General features: G+C 41.5%; 1 protein-coding gene across 6 annotated transcripts in view; it reads right to left on the reverse strand.

The window, feature by feature from the left end:
• Window positions 1-20,057, reverse strand: part of NCAM1 (neural cell adhesion molecule 1) — a 792,292-nt gene that overhangs the window by 305,902 nt on the left and 466,333 nt on the right. For all 6 annotated transcript variants that reach the window (XM_078682361.1, XM_078682362.1, XM_078682363.1 and 3 more), the window contains exon 2: window positions 1,311-1,385. In XM_078682361.1, coding sequence (XP_078538487.1) covers window positions 1,311-1,385 — 75 coding nt within the window. The remainder of the gene's footprint in view (window positions 1-1,310; window positions 1,386-20,057) is intronic.

The following is a 20,057-nucleotide window of genomic DNA, read 5'->3' on the forward strand; positions in this document are numbered from 1 at the left end:
TGTGAGGCATGTTTTGTGTGTGCATGTCTGCTTGTTTTTGGGCCTGTGTGTGAGTGTGTACTCATGGGCAAAAGAATGTATGAATGCTGTACGTAATAAAACAAATAAGAACTGAACCTGCAAATATAAAAAAAAAACGCAGAAACTCAAGCATAACGCATTGTTTGGCCTTGATGTTATTTTTTTTGAGGAAATAACCACTTAATGTTAATACATTTATCATGTTTTTTGGTGTGTGCTGAAATTGTTGTAACTAACATGTTCCTTTAAATGCAATGAGCGGCTTACACAGTTGAAAGGGGCATATTAGGAGACAGGTTATTAATTGTCTACAAATGCCATGCCCACATGTGCAGAGGTAATTTGCTCATGCAGGCAATTTGAGACTGTTGATAAGTGTAATTTAAGGGCAAAATGATAACTTGACAGATGGCAGTAGTGTCTTTATATAATTATGCCCCGCCCTCAGCTCCCCCCCTTGCCCTGCCCCCTAGCTCAATTTGATGAGTACCTGCACTTATTTTTCCCCATTTAAAGCACTGCTCATTATAGTTTTTAATGTGATAAGGAACAGAAAAGTAGGTATCTTATTAAATGATAGGTATAATTCCAGGAAGTTATGGGAATGAATCCAGGGAAATTGCATTATTCTTTTGACTAACAAGGTTTGATTCAATTGGTAGTTGTGCAATAACTGAGTGTGAAATGCACTAAACACACATTTTAACACAGACACACACGCATTTATGTAAAAACACAAAAAATGTATTTAATAACAAATGTCATATGGAAAATTAATGCTATGGTTTAACGCAATATGGATAATGAGCATGAAATTAGAAATTACACCACAAACGAGGAGTAGATGTGCTATGTTCATCACACACTATGAATCTTGTGGGTACGTCACTGTACACCTCCATAAGAATGTGAACGTGTGCCCGTGTGTGTTTGTTTTGAGCGAGGGCTATCATGAATGTAGGGGCATGTGAGAGAATGAAAGGAGGATCAATTACTCATGCGAATCTGACACTTTTGAGATAAGCCTCACACTAGCCTGATAAGTGAATTCTCTGAAGGGTGGACATGAGGAGAGAGTGGGAGTCCAACTCTGGCGTTAAAGGAGAGGGTTGATTCCTGAGAATTGAGACACAGAGCAGTGACAGGAGGCATGACATCTGAGGGCAGGTTAAGGTTGCACTTGTGTAGAGCCAGAGGTCCTGAGTGGCTTGAAAAGGGGTTGGATTTCAAAAGGCATTATTGTTCCCTACACCGGGCATCAACTTTCCTTAGACTTGCATAGTTCTTACCTTGACATGAGAAGAATTTGGACTCTCCCACATCGACGTCTACCTGGCTTGGGACGACGGTTACCTGAATACACACTGAAAGAAAAGAAAACATGCATTAATGGGCAGTGTCATTTGCTGAAGTAAGACATTGAAAATTGACAATTTTCTGATTAGGCCATTGGGAAGGGGTGCATAATTAGTACCGCTTTTATGTAGGTCGCAAAGGAGATTCAGAACCCAACCTGTCATTGCTTAGACCCTAGGTGAAACATGAAGGTGGAAACAATGCTGGCAAGTGGCAGGCGGCTCATGCCGCAAGTACCCAAACTGCAGTGAATTATTTGTACCTGCAGTGCACTAAACACAATCCCACCGCCAAAGCAATTACCAGAAACGGCCTCAAAAGGCAAATAATAATACATCTGACGACAGCCCCAGAGTGAGATGCAACACAGTCTTTTTTGGCCTCCTATCAAGTTTTTTAATTTGAGCTCATAACAGTGAGACTTGAGCTGAGATTTCCAGCACTACCTTTGAATTCGATTCTCATGATGATACTTAAGAGGGTAAAACCACCAACTTCGCCCGCCAAAAAGGAGCTGACTTCAATAATAGAAAATGAACTGACAATCTTCATATGCAGCCTTGAAAGTACCCAGTTCCTTCTCCTACAACCCCCAAATGCTGGAAATAGGAATATATGCCAACTGCCTTTTAAGCGAGTTAAGATGATATCATTCTTCTTTAAACATTTACTAATCCTCTAACGTGAATTTGGGACTATTAAATAAAAAGGGGACAGAAAAATCCTAACAAATGCAAGATTACAAACATATCTTAAAGTTAAAACAAAATAACTTTTTTCACATGAGAGTTAAAATGAAACAGACATGTTTAATACAATTTATAGTATATAGTAATATAGAGGTATGGAATTCAAAAGTGTTAGAAGTAAGAAAGACTCAGAGAATCAGAGGTGGTTTCCAAGGTGTATCCTGCAATAGACCCTGTGTTCTTCATTGGCACATACATCACCATAGTAAAGTCACATGCCGCTAGTACTTATTGTAACTGAAAACTTACTGGAGCAAAAACCCAAAGACATCATCAGACAAACCTACAGGAGTTGTATATGAAGTCAGACAGGTTCTGGTAAACTGTATATGAGTGAAGTGGCCGTGAGAAGACATGAGTAAAAGGGCCTTCTTTAACTGTGGAAGTCAACATTAACAGTGCCTACATCCAGGAGTTCAGTTTCCAGCTACTACTAATTCCTTCTTTTCAAACCACAGTTCCATACTGCCTTCCAACTTAATAAAGCGTAAGTGGTAGACACAGCAATAACATGTAGAAAGGTAGATTTGTTTGAATAGGGTAAGTACCTGACATTGGAACCAGAAAATCTTATATTCCTAGCAAACCAACATGTCGCTGTTCATTTAGGTACAAAAATTACTGGAACTTAGATTGGTACCAACAAAAGCAATAAGTGAAGTGCAAATTAAAATAATGATGTTAAAGGACTTCAGGCCCTTCACCATTAAAGAAAAATTGTAAAACAGAGAGCACAGCATATTACCCCAATTTGCCTTAATTTGCTCACCCTAGAGAAGCATGTTCTATGACGGAAAGCATCCAGAAGGTCTCACAATGCACCCAGAGGCTCCTAACAGGATGTTCTATCTACATGGTTGTTGATACCTTTACATTTTCCCTACCTCTCAATAGAAGGTATTCTATTGGACATGTGTCTTGCCCATAAATAGGCGATCATCCTACATCCCAAGGCATGAGCTGTCTTCTTCACAGAGGGTGTCCACCATTAGGTTTTCCCAGCCCATCAGATGATATCATCTCGGAACCTGCTGCATGCTCTGTACATTTTTTGTAACTGTCAAATGTAATCATTCCAGTATCCACTGCATATTCAGTTAACAGTTTAAGAAGGTGCCAAATGTAGATTGTCTGGTTCATAAACACAAGTATCATCCTACGACCAATCATGAGCTGCTGTCTTTGTGAATGGGCACTGTAGTGTCTTGTAAATAAAAAAATGTCGGAACTCTATTGGTTCCCCCTGCACAATGTATGCCTGTGACGTAAGCAATGGAGAGATGAGTTGAAGGTAGGCTTAGAATGTGGAGTACTGACTTACATGCAGCGGAATGAAGACGTGTAAAATTACTGTGTGGTGTGGCATGGTTATTGAAGATTACCTAGGCTGGCAGGGCGCTACAGGCACCTTTGGGGTGTCCCTCTCCTTGAGCAGTGGTTCTTTCCTAGAATAGGGTTTCCCTTTTCTTAGGGGTTGCCACCTTTGGGTTTCCCTCCAAATTTAAAGGAGATCATTGCGGTTCCCACAGCATGCTTTCCTATCTACTTAAGGGTTACTAACTTAAGGTTATCACTGCCACAAGTATAAATCAACTTGAGGTCCACAGCATGCTGTGGTATCCACTTAAGGTTTGATACTTTTCAATATCGCTTGTTTAGAGGTAGGGAGGATCAGAGCGTCTGCAGCACAAGTTCTATTAAGGGTTGCAACAATTGAATTTCTAGATAATCATTCATGTCTATTAGACACCAATGAGAAAAAAATGTAATACGCATAATCAGGTAACAGATCTTGTTCCTCTCCAACTAGACCACAGTCATTATCACCACAAGGTTGTTGAAGAAAGCTTTTATGATAGGAAGTTGGTTAACCTAGATTCCATTCCTCTAGGTGCATATTTGGAACACTCCCAACCATAACCATAAGGTGGTAGGATCTTAATTAAGCTGTGCCACAGAAGAAAGCTGTCCCTTATTAGCAATGGTTTGGGTTCCGCTGAGAATAAACTGTCACTAAACATTGTTGCACATGCTCACAATATGTTGATTAGATGCTGACCAAGTCAGAAATTGATACAGGTAAGTAGTCTAAGCAATAAATATTGCTATTTTCGATGTGCAAAACACATATTACCTATTATCTTGATCCTGTTTATAGTTTAAATACTATGGTATAAGCATTTGCTAGTTGGTATTATTACCTTAATCAATCTCAATAGAAGCAATAGGTATCAGATGGTAAACAACAGCAAGTTGCAGAAGATCCCACACTGGAATCACAGTCAGCCTGAGTATGATTGGATTTATAGCACAAGCAGTTTTAACCAAGAGAGGAGATACAATGTGAGTAGGACAAGGTACACAGACTACCATTTGCAAAGTGAAAACTCTGATAAGATAATTCACCACACTAAAGGTATACAGCGGCCCTAACAATCACACGGACCCTACATTGCTATACCACATCATTAAAAGCTAACCCCACTACATAGTGACTGGTTCATCAAGAACTAGATTGATCTCACTAGATATACCACTTTTGCCAAGTAGTAAGCAAATTACCAATTCAAACTGAAAGGCTGGTTTGACAACGAATGCTTTCTTAATTCACCACTAGTCGATTCCCAATTTTTGTTATGCTTTACAAGAATCATTGATAACTTCCATGCTGATTGGTGGTATGAAGAATCTTTGGGTATTTGGAAAAAAATATGGTTATAATGCATGTATTCATATTGGAGGCTCTAGTGAGTATGCCAACAAAGTAGACAGAAGGAGTGGTACAAAAATGTGAGACTATAACTAAGGGATAGTTAATGCAAAAGCAGCAAAGAAAGAGAAAATGGCAAAGTAAAAGAAAAAATATGAGGACGATAAGCAAAATGAGGTTGAAAACAGAGACGTGAGAAAAAACATCAAGAGGAGAAAACAAGAGAAAGGAAGAATGAGTAGGCAGGAGAAATGGGCGAAAGAAGAAATAATGAAGGAAAGAAGGAAGAGAGCAATGTTATGTGTATTTGTAAAGCGCACTATCACCCACGAGGGTATCCTGGCGCTGATGTTGGTGGGAAAGAAGGGTATGTGGAAACAATGTAAGTGGTGAGGTAAAAAAGGAATAAAAGGAAGCAGGGATAACAGGAGGAAGAGTAGAAGAATAGAGGGAGAAAGAAGCAAAGAAGGAAAAAAATGCCAGGCAAGCAGGATAGAGTAAAGAAGGGAAGATGAAAGAGAAAACAATAACTGACAATGGCATAGAAAGAGACACACAGGAAGAAAAAAAGGGAGGGTGAACCAGGAATGCCAAAAAAGAAACGAAATATGAAAAATAAGGCAAAACTTTAAACATAAGTTAACCCCAGTAGGGGAAGCCATTTTGAAATAAAGGCAGAATATGAAAGTGTGTTGCCATAGCGACGGGGCATTGAGCCACACGTTGTATGTTAAGAGCCCAAACTCTTCTTTCAAGAGGACAGAATGGGTCTCTGCCACAATGCAGTAATTAAGGACGTTCTGGTGAGGATGAGACTGCAACTGCTAATATCTCCTCGGCGCCCCTCCCTCGAAACCGGATTTCCTATGCATAGCAAAAGGATGGATCTTATTAACTAGACGGCCTTTCAGTTTAACAAGCACACTTCCTCTTTTTGTAATTATATGCGCATTAATGGATAAGACAAAAAAAGCAGTTACAATTATTTTCGAAGCCATGCGCTATGTGTTAGAGATACTTCAAAAAAAAATTCATCACACCTGGAAAAGACCATGCCAGCAGCCGTGATCAGAATGGCAGATGATACCAACCTTCTAAAATTCACATGCTGGGAACCGGGGAATCTATTTTCTTACTATTATACCTGCTGTTCAGCCAGTGTGACTGAGGTTGTGGAATGTTGGTGTGTGGTGATGTTGTGGAATGTTGCATAAGTGAGAAAGTCAGTTGTAGGATGGGCTGAGCAGCAGGAAGGCTGCTCCTTGTGGAGCTCTGCATACCATCTATCTTAATAAGCATCCATGTTAATCTAATCTGGACTACCGGATGTTATTTCAATACAGCACTTACATAGGCATGGGATATAGCAGCAGGGTAGAATGGCGGGAAAAATGTATGTCTCTTTCCAATGGTACATTTTAAAGCAAAGTGTTTGACCTAACAAAGTCATTTGGTCCAATCATCACAAATCTCCTAGTCAGCTGGTGAAAAACTCCAAGCCGGATGCTAAAAACAAACTCAACATACCGGAGGGAGCATACAAGATGTGCAGCAAGAACTTATTTTGACGCAAAAAATTCAGTGTTGAGAAAATGGCAAGTCTTAAATAGTATTCATTTAGAGCACGGCATGCGAAGTACCAAAACAAATAACACTGAACCAAATACACCAATTTAAGGCCAGTGTAGAAAAGTGTAGAGAGAAGCTTGGGCTTGTAACCACAAACCTGGATAGAGCTTCGGCTCTTGAAATGCCCTTGTCCCTCAGTTTTTTGTTTATACATGATTGCTTTCACCTAAATATTGATATATTAATGTATATCTACCAAGTGCATACATATTAGTAAGAGTAAGGTGTAACGATGTACATGCATGTATATATGTATATATTTAGATGTGTGGGTATGTCTCGATACATGTATAAATAAAGTTTTCAGTTACTAAGCATATAAATATGGTACTGTACGGGTATAACAATATATTTAGATATAATAAAAAAAGTCCATGTAAGTTTATGAAACACATACATGTGTATGTCTGACAATGTAAATATTATTACATGTATGTACATATGAGTATTTATTACATGTATGTACATATGAGTATATATTATATGTATGTATATGTGCGTGTGTGCATATATATACATATATATGTATATATATATATATATATATATATATATATATATATATATATATATACACACCTATATAACCTTGTAGTCACACATAGATGGATAAGAAGTACACGCACACTAATTTTAACCCGTTTCTTGCGTTGAACGTTCAGCGCCAGTGCTGAACGTTCTAAGAAACGGGAGGGGCCGCGTCGGCCGTTGGACGTGCGCAGCACGTGATGGCCAATGGGCTCAGAGATACACCATTCTATAAGCATTTGCACAGCACAAACAACCTCAAATATTAAAGTGCACCACAACTAGGACTTGACAGTCTTTGTCATCCATGTAGTTTCTATGACTGTTGTAGTTTCAATGGCCTTTATGCCTTGAGAAGGAAATTCTACCTTACAATCTTCTTGCCGCCTCTCTTCTGCTCCCATCTTCTTACTATTTTTCCCCCAGTTCTACATCAATCTCATACTGTCTACTCAAATTATTTTCCAACTGCCCATTCCATTTTGCCATTCCCCACATTACCATCTCATATTCATCATTCAATTCAGCTCCACTCAATTTCCACCACTTTCTGCATACATTGCTTCCTGCTATTATTGGTCCTCTCTGCCTATTCTTATATCCTCCTACTGAAATGCCTCTATGTATACCAACGTTGTTACACCTGCCTCCTCAGTTGTCTGTGTAGTCATTCTGCTACCTGATATAAAGTACCATCTACGTGCAGTGTTTATTCGACAAACAACACAGTTCCAAATAAGTATATTTATTAAAATGCATTGTAAATTAGCAATGCATTGATCGATGCTATGTTGGATGTACTCTATAAGGCAAGGATCTAGAAGGTAGACCTCCTGGTACTTCTAGAATTTTAGATATATTACATATTAAACTACTGTCAACATTAGTTTAATGAAAGCATTTAAAATTGTGTAAAACTATTTGAAAATCAGATCTCATGCGTGGATGCCAAAATGTGTCCGACACGGATTGAAAGGTTTTTCTTGTTGTATAACTTAGGGTGTGGTTACAAATGGCATTCTCAGAAAATAAAGATTTCTAAATTTTTCAAATACATTCAATCCTACCAAAGTTTGCAGAAATTGTCCTTCTATTAGTCAACAACGTAAAGGCAAAACTTGCATAGGTATCCTTGAAATCAGCTGGTAATAAACAAGAACAGCGTACGTTCCACCATTATTTATCACATACGATCTAAGTGGGGAAATTGGGTTAAATAGTCTAATGCATGAATAGCCATGAAAACTACAGATTAATGTAAATTACATTTTTGTGCAAAATTACAAAACAGAACTGGGGAAAATTAGGAGAAAAGTAGAAAAACTAATTCAAGCCACGCAGAAAACATGCAAGCTATGAAATCATTTAAATTGAAGCAGACCAATTACTACCATGAGAGAAATACAAAAATGTACAAGAGACATACCTTAATTAGCCCTGATACAAAAACGTTTCTCAAGACCAATAACAGTTGGTAAACAAGCAAATAAATGCTGAGATATGCACTATGAAGCATATCTGAAGAATGTACTATAATGGGAAAAATGTCCGAAAAACAAGAGAGATCAACATGATCCACCAATTAGGTTAAATTAAAACAAGCATTTGCAAAGCAATATGGCTCGCATTTACTAAACTCTTGTAAATGTGACACCTATTGCATTGCAAGTGCTTGCTTGTAAAAGCGCCCATACGGCGCTTTCACTTTAATGTAGGCTGCGCCCTTTTCCTTAGACAAGCCGTGTCTAAAGAAATGGGCAAGGCCATTAAAGTGAAAGCTCTGTAGGGGCGCTTTTACAAAAAGAAGCATTGGTTTCTTTTTTTTTTTATAAAGTGCCCCATGACAGTTTCACTTTCATGGCGGCCGCCCCTTGGCTAAGGAACGGGGCACAGCCGCCATTAAAGTGAAAGTGCGGCATGGGGCAGTTGAAAAAAAGTTAATAAATACAAACAAAAAACATGCGGCCGTGTTCATGGCTCCAAAGTAACAGAAGGCACATGCATGAGCGTGCCGTGCTGCGAGAAAAAAAAAATGTAAGTAATGGGGGAGAGTGTGTCCAGAAAACCATTTGAACAAATAGTGCTTGAAGGCTGTAATTAAAGCCTACCGAGTAACAACACATGTAACGGGGTGTACTCATGAGAGGTTACAAAATTAGAAAAGGCGGCACTAAGGAGGGTCTATTAAGCCTATTGACCAATGAAAAGACACAGTTTCCAAAGGACAATGACACAAGCCAATGAAAAATATGGGTGGAGAGTGGGCGCAGCTTCAAGTCCATACCTGAATACAGCATGCCTCGCAGGGAAGCGCATGTGTTGCCTAGGCTTGGCCAAAAAAGTAGTACTGGTATTTGGCACAGAATGGGCAGCAGCCTCTGGACATGATGCCATCGAAGCATCCTTGCTCCAGGCATCCTTCTCTTTCAATCCCATTGACACCAACTACACAAATTTACAGGCAACAGCTGGGGCCTCACTCAAACTCTTCCACCCACTGGGACCCACATTTGAAAAAGTCATATGAAAGTATGGCATCGTTCGTATACAATTCCCATAAACTTCAAAACACTTGGGGAATTGCTAGGAGGATTTAAGAAAATAATATATTGTTTCAAGTTCTTCATTTTTTGGGCATCCTCTCTTTCTGATGTGGCATACTCATCTCCTGGCGTAAACATAAGGGAGTTCAGTTTCTAAGTCAGTTGTGAATCGTGAGAGCAAGAATGAGAAACACCGAGATAAAATGGGAAACTAAGAAAATTAAAACAATGAGATGTGCACAACTATAATGGGCGTATGGGCAGCAGATATGACAAAAGACAAACAACGTTTTTCAGGTCAGCAAAGTACACTAGGTAGAGGCATAGGAAATAATCAGCTATAGAAAATACAGGAGATAAGACGAGAGAGCATGATTATGTTGTGGATGGGCAAACATATTTTAAATATAAAAAATTTGGTACTTCAACAATTATCACCATAATTAGTACAAGATAAAATATTCAAGAACACATTCAACCACAACTCAGATGTTTGGTAATAGTGGTGCTAGTTCAATGGGGCCTAAGGGTTGGCAACTTCTTCCACATTTGGAAACTTGGCCGAGTCGAACTACCCAAAAGCCTATGCAGCCCTCATGAAGGAATCGTGATAACCATGTATTTAGTCCTGTCATCTCGTGGTCTGTCAGGGGTTTTATTTGCCTCGTTCCTTCCTTCAGCTATCACTTTCTTCTCAGACTATCATTCACTGTGGAAGGATCCGTCTTCTCTCAGGCCACCCACCTTTCTTCTATCCTGCCTCCATTATCCACGCCACCAAGATTTAACTATGTGTCTTTGTCTCTTTCATTCACTCTTCCCTGTTCCTTTCTCTTTCTGTCCCTCCCATTTGATCAGCTCCTTGCAGCTCTAATCTGCAGTCTGACCCCTCAGATTATAATTTCCCTATCCATGTAGAGGACCAGCCAGTGATTCTACTTAGTCAGCAGGTATTCTGCTTTAGGACACATTTCTAAGTACCTTCGATAAAAGTCAGACACACTGCAGAGGCATCACTGTATCTCCAAATGCTATTACAGGTATTCCATCACTTTCATACACTGAGATATATTGCCCATTGTTTCAAAGGCCCACTACAGATATATAAACGCCTTATGATGTTCATAGTCAACACGAGGCTAACCAAAACATTACTTAATACCATCAAATCAAACACGGATGCAACAATACCTGAAATTAGAGCCCCTTATCTTTTCCCCTAGGGTAGGCCATAATGAGGGATTTTTCCCACCAACCACTTGTCTAAAAGTGGTCAAATAAACGCATAAAAGTGAATGTATTCATAGCAATTCCAGAATAATTAAGACTTGCATAAACAGCAGTGAAGCTTCCTTGTGAGAACAGTGCAAACGTGCCTTTGCGTGATTAAAAGAATTACAGAGGAATTCAAAGAGAATGCTTTCCTGGGTTCCACCAGAATATTTCGGGGTCATCTGAAGCTTAGTCACTTTTGCTGTCCTAGTTCAGGACACATGTTCAGGATTACTTTTTAGCCCATGCATATGTATATCATTATTTCTGCCAATGGGTTTCACCAGGGCCAAGTCTAATCTGATCCCAGATGAAGGAAAAACATATTTTCTCACAGTACCTCATTATAAGCTAGAGAAGCTGTTGGAAGGTGGACAGAGTTTAGAGAAAGCTACTGTCTGCTTCCAATAAGATCAAATTTCCGCTCTTCTGTGTGTGAAAACAGCTCATTTTGTTCCAAATAAATTCAGGACTTCATAGCCTTAGTGCAGACATTATTAACTGCCGAGCAAAGCAGATAAGGGGTTTTCAAAGCTCCTCTCACACCCCCTGAATGCCGAGGCAAAATCTTCTTCAACTGCCCACTAACATTCAAACAGTGTTTGAAACAGAACTACTTCTGCGAATTGATTTAGCAGACTTTGCTCGGTATTTGAAATGAAACACCATCTTTGTTGGTAGTTGCCCTTCCCGAAATCTGACTTGTCTCAAGAAACGAACAAGTCTAGTTTTTGGTGTGCTTTTTTAACACAAACCTTTTGTACCCCGATAGTCTGACATTGTAACACATGTACAAACTAAGATAACCAGTGAGGGTAATATACTCATCTAATGTAAGGAAAATATAACTATGAATTTTTGTATATTTGCTGACAGCTAAGTTTGGCTTTCAAGCAAAGTATCTGACGTTTGGTGTATGTGTGCTTGTTATAACAATGATATTACCCGAGTATTCTACAAGCATGTTAATACAAAAGCCCTACAATGAAAGGAAACCACTTCTCCTAAATGTGGCACACCACAGTAATGTTCTACTTTGAATAAGGAGCAGAACGTTTGTTCCTTTTATCCTTTTAGTGTCCAATGAATGAATCCCAGCTCCTCTGAATTTTGGGACCCTAGGTGTTTTTAGATATAGGTGCTAATTTTAGACAACCAAAAGGAAAGAAGATAGACTGTCACAACAGTACATTTCTTGATGATTTTGGGAAGTTCATCACTATTGTAACTACCTGATACCAAACACAGGTTTGCTATGAGGACTAAATGTTGCTTTGTCTGTGGTGCACCACTACATGGTTGCCTAATGGATGTATGACGGTACCACGCGTACTTTTACAACGCGTACCGTTACAACGCTACTTTTACCACGCAAGTCGTTACAACGACTTGCGTGGAGGGGCGCTGGATAGTAAATTTTTTAATTTACTATTCCAACTCCAGTCCCCGTGGACTCTAGGGAAAGGAGTTGGATAGTAAATTAAACTATTTACTATCCTGGAGCGCCCCCCAGCGTAAGTCGTGGTAACGACTTGCGTGGTAAAAGTAGCGTGGTAACGGTACCGCGTTGTAAAAAATGCGTGGTTACCGTTGTATACCTTGCCTAATATATGGACAGGGGCATGGCCAAGATGGCTGCCAAGCACGAGCTTCTCTGCATCGATCAGGGTTCGAACACGCCAGCAATCAGTCTTGGTCACCTCCAACAAACTTTGTTGGTGAAGGAGCACAGAACAGCGCTCTTGGCGAGTGGAAACATCCAATCTGCCACTTGACAGTGCCCAATGCAGCAACAACCAACCAGTTTGGCGGGCAACATGGTGGCTGCGGCGGGGACCAGCACTGACAATATCAGCCCAGATGTTGCCCGATATTTCAACAGAGAGACCCAGAGAAGTAAGTCTGATCCTGCCAAAAGCACCCGGGCCTTTCATAATGAAGGCCACTCCCATGCAACGCTAAACAGCACCGCCCACCCAAGTGCGGGCACTACATCTGAACCTGAATCGTGTGGCCTGGAACCTGAGGGGCACAACACTAGCTTTAAGAGGCAGTACGGGCGAGTAGCCAGCATGAGCCATTGATGACACATCGCTGAGTGATGCAGGCCCTGGTGGAGACGATTTTTCAATGCAATCATAAACATGGGCACATCACAAACATATATACCCCACAGGAAAGCGTAATCCAGTAAATCAAGGGAAGTAACAGCCAGGTCTGCAGCCATAAAGGGTAGCGGACAGCTTTAAAGAATGGCCTGTGATTAACAACCAGGCCCACCACAAGCAGCCCAAACGAGAAAGAACCAGGGCCCTTGTGATACTCTACGGAGCCAATACAGCCTCAACACATAATTAATCTCCAACGTACAAATGTCCTGCTGAACAGTGTCCAGTTAGCTACCTGCTCCCGACACCCCCCTGCAGGAACAGCTTAGGGCACAGCACATCCTTGAAGGATAATTCTCAACAGCAATAGTTCTCAGGGGACAAATGGCAACATACATATCCAAAAAACATTCCACCCTAAAAGAAATGCTCTCAAAGGCAATCTGCAAAAAGGACGCCTTTTTGCAACATCCATTACTGGGAGACCAACCGAGACAAGACAGTGCATCTGAAAGTACAGACCAGTGGGGAGATGATGTGCCTGTCACTCAATCCTTCATGGAAATCCTATTCAGGAAGCTTAGGCACGACTTTGCTACACTGAAGTTGCCATGGATATCAAGAACATCAACAAGATGCGGTGGAGTTAGGTCAGTGGGTGACAATGCTGGAAGACAGCAGTGACTCTATTAAAGAACTCAACAATCACAGACACAAAGTACTAGAGCTTCAAGAGCATAACCTTGACCTCTTCATTCACTTGAAAGACCTGAAGAACACATCTCGACACTCGAACATCAGAATCAAAGGAGTCTCTCTCAACGTTAAAAAGGTGACATATATGGCTACGTCACTCACCTGTTTTAGTAACTTCTCCCAAAATTAGCTGACACAGAAATCATCCTCGATTGCACAGATAGAATGATCTGCCCACTCCCCCGGCATGCCGCAAGATATGCTGACCTGTGTACAAGCAGAAATTGGCCATAATTTTCGCAGCAAGAAATCAAGCCCCCATCCTTTTTGAGGGAACAAAGGTATGACTATACCAAGATCTATCATGCATAATGCTTCACCATCGCACACTCTCAAAGAGGCCATTATCTTCCTGCATGAAAAGGCGTCACACATAGGTGGGGGCACCCCATCTGCCTCATGCTCTTGTGAGATAAAGAAACACACACACACTGTACGCACCTTGGAGGAAGCACAGTCTACTCCAGGCCTAAGTGGTCCAGCTGAAGGCTTAACACAGATGTTCACAGATCAACCACACACAGGGGGCCGTACTACGCAGACCCGGCGAATCCCCAAAGGAAAAGTCCAAAAACCGTCAGTACACGAAAGCCGCCAAGAGCGCTCAGCGGTGTTATACAAATCAAACGTCAAGATTCTACTCAGGAATTGAAACACTGAAAATTCCTCTCATCGCCAACTATTACCAGCTTCCACCCCTCCTCTCTGGATAGATATCAACTCAGCATGCGCCAAAACTGCAGATAAGCAATATCAACAAACGGAAGTCAGGGCACTGCAGAGCACAAGTGCCCAGGTTGGAGCTCAAACCATCATTAAGCATGTATACACAAACCGCACTACACTGGTAATGGGAGCATCTGAGTTCACTGTTTCGGCCCCAGTCTGTTATTATCACCATCCCAAGGAAATAACTTTTGCTGCCCCCCCCCTTCAGTTGGTACACTACTACTTCACTTCCACAGGGTGAATACTCCCACAACTCCAGTTCCATGGTTAAAACACAAAGTCTCAACATCAGAGGCCTAAACACCCATGAACACGCTTGGCCATGCTATCAATACTGCAGGATTTTTACGGAAACTCGCCTACTTAAGAAAGACTGGGGGAGAACGTGGTCCGGATGGTTCACAAACCAGTATTTCTCCTCAAGGCCCAGCAAGTTTGCAGTAGTCATTCTTCTAGCTAGCAAATTCCAAGGACGAGTCACATGAACACAGGCAGAGATCTGATGTAGACGTCTTTCACTACAGACTCCTTGGGGACATTCACCTTCATTCTGGCCACACTCTATGTACACAAAGAGCACTTAATCATCGCAGCCATCAGCTAAGTACTCTCAACCACATACAAAGATCTCCTTATGGGGGAGACTTCAACTTAGTGCCACATCCTCAGCTCAACAGCTCTACCCAATGAACAGGGCAAGCCGGAGTATTTTTGGTTGGTGGTTTACAATGGCTGAAAGATAAGGGCTTGACCGATGTCTGGCACTCACATGGATCCACTTCGAAAGCTTACATCTTTTGCTCAGCCTTGCTGCAGACGTACTGTAGGCTAGATCACTTCCTATCACCCCTCCCCCCCCCCCAAAAGCAATTCTGGTCACAACTGCTAAGATAGGCATGTGAATCTTGGCACTGTCTGACCACTCACTCATCTTGATCTCCCAGGCCATCCGTGCTCAACTTGTCATGGAGACTCAACAACAAACTTTTAACTTATGAAGACACCCGGAAAGAATTTACATCTTGCTTGTTCCCTGCTACTCCTAGCACTTCCTTTACAACCCCTGGCCTCAGAGAAAGCAAATGTTTTGCCCCTCTCAGGCCAGCGGTCGCAAAGGAAGTGATAGGAGTAGCAAGGAGCAAGCTAGAGGTCACAACTGAGACCCCTGACTACTCCCAAATAACGTCCATAACTACACCCCCGTCAAGACGGCAAAAGGAAAACCAGGCACCTCCGACACAAGGTGGCAAAAATGTGGAGGACCAGGCACACTGACCCATCCCCTCTGGGGTTGTCCCAAAATGAAAAGATACTGGCATGACATATGGACACTGAGGACATTTTCATCATCGGAACTCCGCTATTCCCAACTACATTGTCCTGGAATTTCCTAATGTAATGACCTACCCCTTGTGCTGTCACAAAAGAAAGGCTATGCTGTGCTATGTGCAGCTAAACGAGTGACCACAGCTGGATGAGGAACAGACAAGACAAGACACAAAACCATTCAGACTTGCTGCATACACTTTGGGACCAAGTAGGGATGGAAAAATTAACAACATCCCTGGTGAAACTCCAGCACATTGATAAAATATGGGGTCCCTAGGTGCACTTCCTAACGCAGAAATTTAGATAGCTCATATGGCGCTTATTTATACCTACACATATTGCAGCTCACTGCTAACGAGGCCACATCGGCTGCATAAGGACGATCGCCAGCCTCCGCTGCCACAGCGTCCTGTTGGATCCGCATGATACCACGGACTGTCACTTAACAGCGGTGACCCTTGCAGTGGATTTCAGTCCTTCACCCAGACCCTTCCCAGGTCCCAGTTCGTTTCTTTCACTCCCTATCTGATCTCTCTGATCTATCCTTCCTCCCAACCCACCACCCTCCCCTAAAGTCTTACTCCCATTTTACCTCATCCCCATTTCACCTCACACTCTACCATCTGTTTCACCTCACCGGTCTCTGGATGTAGGTGAGTATGGATGTTAACTGACAAAACAAATAAACAGATTGGCCCCATAATATTGGACCAAGCATTAAGGATAACCCATGATAATGTAAATTGTTCACATTTAGATTCACTGTGTGTGAATATATTCTATGCGGATATCACAAAAATATGGCATGGCTATGACCCTCACATATCTATGTTAGATATCCCAGCAAGTGAAGTCATCAAGCTGATGAAATTTGGTAAAATTTGTTAGTGAATTAAACATTGGGAAGTCTTTTACCTCAGACTTGACAGCGGAAGCATAAATCATCTTTGTTCTTGAATTGCCACTTCTCTAGACTATGCATATATTTACTCAGAAGATCTCAATGTTTGCGTGTCTCTTGCGTGCCACCTGTTGCTATAGCTCCAGGACACCTCTATTGCTGTTCGCGTTCTACAAATGGCTGTATTAATATTATTATTATTATAATTATTATCATCATCTACCTGGCTGGCTGAGTTTGATTACTATGTCTGTGTATTACCAAAAGGCTGCAACAAAAATGCTGTATCAAAGCCCGAGCACCACAGACACAAATTTCAAGGCTACAGAGAACAACAATTCGAGCTCATTAACATCCCACCACATTTCTGTTCATCAAAGTGAGACCACCTTCACTCTGTAGCCCGTCCGAAGTCTCTTGACTGATAGTTCTTTATATTACCCAAAATAGTACTGGAAAAAATGTCCTAACTTAAGTTCCTAAGACATTATACATATCTCCATTGTGTTTTATTTCTGTGCTGACCCTCACCAACCAACCATCAACCATGTACGACCAACCTCAACCTAACCTTGACGGAGTCTGCAGTGATGCCCTGAAGCTGAGTGGAAACCACTCAACAACGCTCATGACTTAATTCCTGCACTCAATGGCATGAGTCAAAATAATGCTGAATGCTTCTGACTGTCCCGAATGGGTCGAAATGCCCTGAATCTAACCTCAATTTAAGGTTGTCAGCTGACTACTGAAGTGACAGCTCCAACAGGCTTGCTTTGCTAATACAGTGCCACTTGCAAAGTAAAATAAGATTTATTTCCATCGCTAACTTAAAATAACCTGCAAAATCAGCAGCTAAAGAGGTTTGATTTAAAAATCTCCAACGTACACATTTTTTGAAAGGCCATTTTAAAGTTTTTACACCTTTAATTTTCATTGGACATTTGATACAAGAATGCCTAAAAATACATTTCAGAAGCCAAGAAAGCCTTCGTTCTATAATTCGGTGTGATGAAAAAAATATTTTAATAGGATGAAGACAAATCAGAACTCTTTCCTTGGTGATGTGCAAATACTAAATAGGTTGGAAGAAACCCAATTTAGACAGATCATTGTTTATACATAATACAGATTTATAAGTCAAACTACATTTTAATAAGAACATTTTGGCAATGTCATTGGAAAATGTGCTGTCTATAAATGCCAGTGCACTACCACATCATGCTTTAGTAATATATTTATTAAAAGTTCGTTTTTAAACATGATCTGAGAAACATTCCTGCCCCTGAACTCATGGCAATACTATTAGTGAACTAAGAGGCAAGTTAGGGGTCATGTGTACCTTATATGTGGGCTAGATTCTTATGCATGGAGCAAACGTTTAGTCTGCTAAATCAAACCAGAAAGGGTCCCTTGTACAGTAGGAATGCTGAACTCACATATTGGAAGGTGCTCTCAAATGTGATAATGAAGAAAAAGGTAGCTTCGAGCAATAAAACATTTACCTAGCATGACATAATGAGACCAGTGTATGGGTTAAATACATTATAGTTAGGCTGAGTAGATTATTCAACTTACTAGACCTGCAGGTCTAGTAATATTTTAATAATTTTTGAGGCCTGTAAATACACTACAGAAATGTGATAAACATGAATGTACTTCTATGTCTACGTTATTTATTCCAATCTCTACTGACATCTATACTGAGAATAGAAATTGAGGTCTGCAGCAACTGATTTTCAGTCATTCGGGTTCAGGGTAAGCTACAAGTTAATCAGAAATTAATTATGGGTCCCAGGAGTGAAATGGTCTCGCCAGGCTACACCTTCATATATACTAATGGGTCTCACACTTGCATATTGTTCTGAAAGGCTCAGGCAGATGGAAAAGAAGTGCAATTTATATAGAACATGCACTGACCAAGAGGCCATAGGGGACATACTTTGACTTCCAAGCGAAGCGCGGCATTATACCTCTGTATCTCTGAAATCACATAAACCACAATGGAGATATTGTATATACTATATGTTGAATATGGCCTAATCAAATTGCAATTGCCTCACACTCCCATCCACTACAACACGCAATTTACACCAGATGCTGGTATGGGAGAAAAAATGTAACACATGAAGGGAGGGTGAATCCTGCACACTGTGCTCTATTTTCATTGGGGAGCACATCCATACTAGGTTACTCTCTGAGAGTGATAGGATGAGCCAAAAGTAACAGAACGCAGTATTTCCAATAAATCAGTGAGGCATGCTTCCATCTATCCCTCATCAAGAAGGGGGCTATACAACATTAGGAAAACAGATGGCTGCCCCTTGAAGGTAGGTGAGGCACGATACCAAGCCATGTTCACTATTCTGTCTCAAAAGGAAAACCAAAACTTGTGGTAATACCAAGAATGATAAGCCAACCCGTGGAGGGAGATTAGTGACGAGGAATGGAGTGACATAGAGCTGCCATCTGTAGGAAAGTGCCCCTTTTTACATACTTAATTCCCACTTTTTGCCTGGCATATGGTGCAATTTTGACTGAAAGTGTGCTGGGTTCCTGCTAACCAGGTCCCCAGCACTACTGTTCTTTCCTTAAACTGTACGATTGTTCCACAATTGATAAAACCCTTTAGGATCCATGCAAGCCCCTAGTAAGTGGTACTCATGGCACCTAGGGCATTGGACCTAAAGGTGGTCCCTTAGGGCTGCAGCACATATTGTGCCACCCTAAGGGATCCCTCACCAAGCTCTCATACAAACTGCCATTGCAGCATGCGTGTCCTGGTGCAGAGAAAACCGAAGAGTTAACATGGTACACAGCCCTGTGTGCTATGCCTACCAGCACTGCGTGTGGTATAGGTATGTCACCCCTACAGCAGGCCTCACAGCCCTAAGGCAGGGTGCACTATAGCCATGTGAAGGCATATCTGTGAAATTGGATATGTCCCTGAGATATCTAAGTTCACCCATAGATGTTAACAGTGCACAGGGAGACCATAGCGAGCACATGGGCTGGAAATTCGTCATTACGAATTCCCCAGCTACATCATGGCTTCATTGTACCCCAAGGTGTTTGGTACCAATGTCTCTCCTGACCTTACTTCCCTCCTCCCCCTCCTCCCTACCCCCTACCCCTCTTGAGTCTTGACTGGATCACCTCCTATTCCTCTCTCTATTCTGGTGGAACCCGAAACGCATACATGGCCGATTCCAGTTGGAGCTGCACCGACAGCTATAGGGAAGATTGGATCCGGCACACCGCCATGGCCGTCACCGACCCAGCCGGACCTCTGACATTTGTCACGTTTCTTTCCAGCTGCTGCTTTTGCTCTTTAATTGTTTTCCCGTTGAGACCTAGCTGTTTGGCTGATGCCCGGTGGAGCAACCTGATAGCTAAAGAGGAGATGGACTGTGGACTTCCCCCTAGGTC

Source organism: Lissotriton helveticus, chromosome 3_1 (assembly GCF_964261635.1).
Source record: "Lissotriton helveticus chromosome 3_1, aLisHel1.1, whole genome shotgun sequence".
Taxonomy (NCBI): domain Eukaryota; kingdom Metazoa; phylum Chordata; class Amphibia; order Caudata; family Salamandridae; genus Lissotriton; species Lissotriton helveticus.